At 35.7% G+C, this 6,245-nt stretch overlaps 1 protein-coding gene across 1 annotated transcript; it reads right to left on the bottom strand.

Annotated features, from left to right (window-relative positions):
- Positions 1–1,281: 1,281 nt before the first annotated feature.
- On the bottom strand, positions 1,282–2,408 carry BDKRB1 (bradykinin receptor B1). The gene has a single exon (XM_068149171.1). The coding sequence runs from the start codon at positions 2,406–2,408 to the stop codon at positions 1,323–1,325; it is 1,086 nt and encodes a 361-aa protein (XP_068005272.1). The 3' UTR covers positions 1,282–1,322.
- Positions 2,409–6,245: the final 3,837 nt, after the last annotated feature.

Genomic DNA, 6,245 nt, shown 5'->3' with positions numbered 1-6,245 from the left:
TTTCTGCACTCAATATCCTGGCTGAACAGGCCACACTGTATCTCCTCCTTTCATATAGGTATAGCAAGAGATGTCTCAATGGTCTTAAAGTTATTCTGCAACAGTGGCTGTGATGGAAAAGAACTTTCCTTCTCATACTCTGTCTGGTATATTATTGTTATGGTTTTCTTATAACTACTAGTACCAGAGTTTATATTCTGGTAGCAGCAAGGATTTTTACTCACAGATCTTTTCCCCAAAAGCACATGGAAGGAGATAAGTTACAAAATAAATATAAGAAAGGACAAAAGTTTGATTCATAAAAATATATAATTATGTGCCTCAGATGAAAGGTACTCCAAAATAGTAGAGTATCAATGACCATCACTAATATTTTCAAGTATAAAAAAAAAAATATTTATGAAACTGCTCAGTAATTGTGTAACATTTTACTGGAAAAGGAAAGAGAAAAGAGAAGAGAAGAGAAGAGAAGAGAAGAGAAGAGAAGAGAAGAGAAGAGAAGAGAAGAGAAGAGAAGAGAAGAGAAGAGAAGAGAAGAGAAGAGAAGAGAAGAGAAGAGAAGAGAAGAGAAGAGAAGAGAAGAGAAGAGAAGAGAAGAGAAGAGAAGAGAAGAGAAGAGAAGAGAAGAGAAGAGAAGAGAAGAGAAGAGAAGAGAAGAGAAGAGAAGAGAAGAGAAGAGAAGAGAAGAGAAGTCAGATTTTGAGGAGGATACTGGGTTGCGTTGGTTTTTTTACAGTTTACATACATTTTCTTTGTTGTGCATTGTCTTCTACAGTATTTACGTACTTACTATATTTGAAATGCACAAAAAGTTATGAACATTTTCCACATGCTATTGTGAAAGTGAAAACCATTTCAAGTATTGTTAGAAATAACCGGAACTACTCTATAATTGCTCAAAAGCAGCTCTCAGGTGAAGGTTACGCTTATATTTGCTTCATAATGTACATTATAATGCTATGTACAGTGGTGGTAATATAGTAGTGGTCATCAGGGATATAATGTAATAAAATGTTTAACCAGCTCACGGCTTTCTGTTAAGAAACCAGAGTTCTAATATTTTGTTGAAGAGATTTTCTTTCATGCCACTGATAATTGATAAGGCAGGATAGCTAATTTTGTACAAAATTGTAGTGTCATGTTTTATGCATTTAGATGGGTAACACAGAAAAAGAAAACTGAGGACAAATAGGCAGTCAAGTGATTTACTTTAATAAATAATTAGCTCAGTCTGTGCATGCCAGATCAGTTCAATTCATATTAGTTTTTAGTGCCATTTGAAATAAGTTGTAATATCAAAACGAAGATGGAACTGAGAACCATTAGGTTGAACTACTCCTGACTGTAAACATGTTGAAATATGAAGGCTTTTCTTTGAATGATACCCATCTCAAGTGAAATCCACAGGGAATAAACTGTGAAAAAACTTCCAAAGCCTTTTGCCTAAAGTATTTCCCAACAAAGACATAAATCACAGGGTTAATGCAACTGTTGGTAATAGCCAGAGTAGAACCAAACTGCTCACCAAAGTTGAGTAGTTCTCCCCAGAAACAGCCTTTGATCACTTCTGTGCGGTATAATATATCAAGGAATACAAAAAAATGGTAAGGAGTCCAGCACAAAAGAAACATCAGGACTACTGTGAAGATCAACCTGGTAGCCTTTGTGCCTTTGTGCTCCCTAGAACTTGTTGTTCTGAGTGCTCTTTGTTCTCTTGCTTTTTTTTGTAGGGAGCAAATGGTAGAGAAATTAAGGAAGATGATTGCTGTAGTTGGCAAATCAAACCCCACAATGTTGAACAGCAGTCTTTCAGCAGTTGCCCACAATGGGCTGGGGAAGTCTAAAGAGCATGCCAAAATATTCCACTCAGGAAAATATTTCACAGTCCGAAACACAAAAGCTGGGACACTGAGAAGGATGCCGAAGAACCAGGTGAGCAAGCAGATCCCTTTGGCCATAGTTTTGCTCCGTATCATCCGGTGGTTCAAGGTATGAACAAAAGTCAAATAGCGATCCACGCTGATTGCCACTAGCAAGTAGATGCTGGTGTACATGTTCAGGCCAATGGATGCACTGGTGCTACGACAAAGGAAATTGCTAAAAGGCCAGTTAAAGCCATTCCTGATGTTCTTTGCCCAGAAAGGGAGGCATGTGAGGAAGATGAGATCAGCAATGGCTAAGTTCATAAGGTAGACTTCAGCTATTTTCAGGGGACCCTTGTGCAGTAAATAAGTGAAGAGAACAAATACATTTCCAAGCATTCCAATAACACAGATGGTGTCGATATACTTGGGTATTATATAGTACACAATTTCCCACCAGTCATTCAAGTCGGGGCAGATAGCTGGGCTGCTCTTGTTTTCACTCTGATTTGAAGAGGGAACAGTCAGTAGAGGAATTTCTGTCATTTTTTTTTTTTAATTCAGAAGTGAACAGGAGATGTCTGAAATGAGAAAAAAGTACTGCAAAAAAAGAAGCATAAAATTCCAAAAGTTGTCTTCCACCAGTGGTGTAACAAGCATGCAACTGTTGAAAATGCTTTATTAATGCTCACTTGATTATCATAGGCTGGATCATTCCATGATTTGTATGTGCAGTGGTGATAAATGTTCCCAGTATTGGCAAGGATGGAATTTCCTCTGCATCCTTTGAAATTTCCTCTCTTTGCTACCATTGTTTAAAGTGGCACAGAGGAAGGAAAGTGCCAATTTAATGATTCTTCCAGAAAGATAAAGATATAGCTGAATTCCAGCTCCCTGTGAGTAGTGGGAGTCACACTGGTGACACAAAGCTAGCTTTGCACCCTTCTCTGGCCTTTCTCTTACTCCTGTTTTCCATGCTATGTATAACCTTAGGTGGATGATGCCCATTTCCCCAGACCTGGAAATGCAACTCATTCTCTTGAACACCTCCAGGGATGGGGTATACTTACAAAACTTCTCTGGGCAACCCATTTCAGTGTTTCACTATACTCAGTGGTTTTATTCACAGACATTCAGTGCTAGGATCATTATGGTAGACAAGACATCACATATCCAAATTTAAGTATTTCATATCCCAATGGAATATGTCAATATTGAAAAAGAATGTATTAAAAAAAATAAAAATCAATATTTTGTATTCAGTTATCCTGAATGTTAACTTTCTGCTACAATTATTTAACTCTGCACTTCCATTTTCTGTATTTTGACACTAAGGAGATTACTAAGGATGGAGTATTTGAAGAGAACATTTAGGACTACTGTTCATCTGTTTATATATATGTACAGACTCACAGTGATGTCTGTATCTGAACAGCTTGCAGTACTTTGTAATGCCTATAGGAAATAGGTAAATACTAATATTGCACATCACATAATTTGGTACTAAATGCATAGAATATTTTTCAGCATCACAGAATTAAGTGATCAGCAAAGATTTATCTCAGTCTGGCAGTCTGGTTAGGAAACTGGTCCACATAGGTCTCTGGCTTTAATCATCCTCCTTCAAAACAGTTTAAATGGTATCTAGTTCACTGACAGTCTCATGCAAACTAAGAGAACTAGTGAGGATCTAAATCTGCAGAGAAGATATATACAGCAAATAAATGTCTGTTTCTGAGACAGCAGGAATCTAATCTTGTTATAGTAGTAGGGTGGCAAAGGTGTCAGCATGATGGAAGTAAGCCTATAACATGTCAAAAATAATATAGAAGAAACAACAGGTAAACATTTCCTTTAAAAAAAGGACAAAAAAACCCCACCCAACAACAAACAACAAAAACCTACAAAACCCCCCACCACAACCCAAAACAACCAAAAACCCCACAGAAATTAGTTTTAATAATTCATTCATCGTGGGCTAAACTAAAAACTTCAGGAATGTTTACTTTCTGTTGCAAGTCAGTTTAGCCTAGATTAGTTAGATTTTCAGCTAACCACTGTACATGAAGTTTCTGTTATTTGCCTTCAGGAAAACTTCTTCAGTCTACTAGCCAGTGTCTGAGTTGATGCCTGAGCAACAAGACACAAGCTTTTGAGAAACTTAGAGCTCCGGATATCTTCTGGATATAAAACACAATCCATTTTTAGTTGCTTGATTTAATTTCTTCTTCAAAGGCAATTTCTTCTGTAAGTATTTAGAAGTATTTAGTGCTAACAGACAGTTAAGCATATAAATGGTATTCAGTTTATGACTTAACATATTCCAGTCATCTTTTGCACAAACATTTTTTCCTATTTTGAACTAATTTCTGATCAATTACAAAGTTCATTAAATATATTACTGTTATTACTAATATTAATGCATATTATCCAGTTAAGACCATGTGTTTTGGAAACAGTGAACAAATACCACTTGAGTTTTGGGAGCAATCTTTAATGTAAAGATTATTTTGAAAGAGAGAATTCTGGAAACAGCTAAGCATCTTCAGCTATAAAGAAATGTTATAAAATTAATTATCTTTTACATATATAAAGAGAACTAATCCTGACCTTCAGAACAAGTTTCATGGTGCAAAAAAAAGGGAAGCCAATACTGGACTGCACAGATCAGAACTGAGAGCATAAAAGGTTATTTTGTTTAATATAAACAGTATGTGAAATAATTTTAATAAAGGTAAGACATTAAAACCAGACAGACATACCTACTCTTTGTCCTTTCCAGCAATTAAGATAAAGTTTCAAAGTCAGAAAGAGCCTGTGAATAGGAGTTACTGAGAACTCAGAGATGCATCCTCAGGCATGACTAAGTGACTGAGTGCTGTCTGAGTGCTTTGTTAGCCATGTATAATGTGTGTGATGTTACATTTTGGAAGAGAGCCTCAGGATTTTTCACTTTTTACTTCTCCAAATGTCAGCTGTAGTAATTTTCAAAGCATGTGAAATATGTCATTCTCATTGTGAAATTATATAAGCCATATGCCATGACTTTTCTCCTCTGTCACCACTAAATAAAGCACTTAAGTGCAAGTCCTTGGCAATTAAATTTCCTTAGTGTGATTAACTACCTCTGTAACAACAACTTTATGAACTGCTCTAAACTGCCCTCTCAGTGTCAATGCACACAAACTCTGAATCAGGTTTTTCTTATGTTTAGAGCAACTTCCTCTGCTAGCCTGGGGGAAGACCATGCCAAGAAGCTATGGTTAAAGCAAAACAGGCATATGGGAAAGGGCTGCTGAAACACAGATCCACTAAACCCCAGGTAAGCCTTTCCACCATTTTTTAATAACAGCACTGCTTGTATCCCGCTGTAGGAGTCTAGGGCATTAGATTCTGTGAACACTACTTCTCAGTAGTGTATGATGACTAGCTTCCACCCACCAATATTCTTTTAATCTGCTTGCCTGCTGGGACTCTGTAGCCTGATACCAGTTGTTTATAAATTATATTTTCTTTTTCCACTCTGATTGTCCTCTGATGAGAGCAATATCTAAACAACAACAGCAACAAAAATGTGCCACATTTTGAATACAAATCTCTCTTAAGTATATTTGTGTAAATTATCAGTTTGTTTTCAACTTGTGTTCATTCGTGTTTGAAAAATGGCTCAAAATTAAATGCCACGTGAGTGTGCACAGTTATATCTTCTTATGAACCATACAATCATAACCAGATTTTTATTACAACTTTTTGTTAATTAAGAAGATACTAAGTTAGAGTTATGCCAACACAAAAATGATGAATAAAAGATTTTTCAGATTAACACTATCACACTGGAAAAAAAAATGTAAAGGATTTGGTATTAAATTTTAATATTTAAAATGTATAAATCATTTTTTTTTATTTACATAGCATCCTCTTCAAATATTTATTTTATTAAATAAACGAAACCATATACAAAATACATTTAAAATGACACTATATGCTTCACTTCTATCAAAGTGATGTTTTAAAATGTCTTGATCAAAACTTTTATTTTTAAGAAGGTTTGAAACATGGCATTTTTTAAATTACATGTTACTTAAGGAATCATATAACCTTCCAGAGATCATGCAATAAACCAACATATTCCACAATGACTCACTAAGGTAAGTGCAACGCAACAGGAGATCTTCGTCATAGACTTTCCATTACTTCCTCTTTGCTTACGCTAGTGCACTTCTGTGTTTAAGTTATTTTTTTCCATTAAAAAAAAAGAAAGAAAGAAAGAATGCCTGAGCAAAACCAAAAAGTCTGGAATTCGTCCTCCCTTGGACATAAATCTTTATGAGCCGCCAGCATCCACTTGCACTCTGAATGGGAAAGTGCAGCTGTGTCTAAAAC

The sequence above is a fragment of the Melanerpes formicivorus genome, unplaced genomic scaffold (assembly GCF_026170545.1).
Source record: "Melanerpes formicivorus ecotype bairdi unplaced genomic scaffold, bMelFor1.0.p_v2 SCAF_17, whole genome shotgun sequence".
Classification (NCBI taxonomy): Eukaryota; Metazoa; Chordata; class Aves; order Piciformes; family Picidae; genus Melanerpes; species Melanerpes formicivorus.
The sequence above is the reverse complement of the archived record's forward strand: the minus strand, read 5'-3'. Positions and strand labels throughout refer to the sequence as shown.

Coding starts and splice junctions, on each gene's coding strand:
- BDKRB1 (XM_068149171.1), bottom strand. CDS start 2,408: ATGACAGAAATTCCTCTACTGACTGTTCCCTCTTCAAATCAGAGTGAA.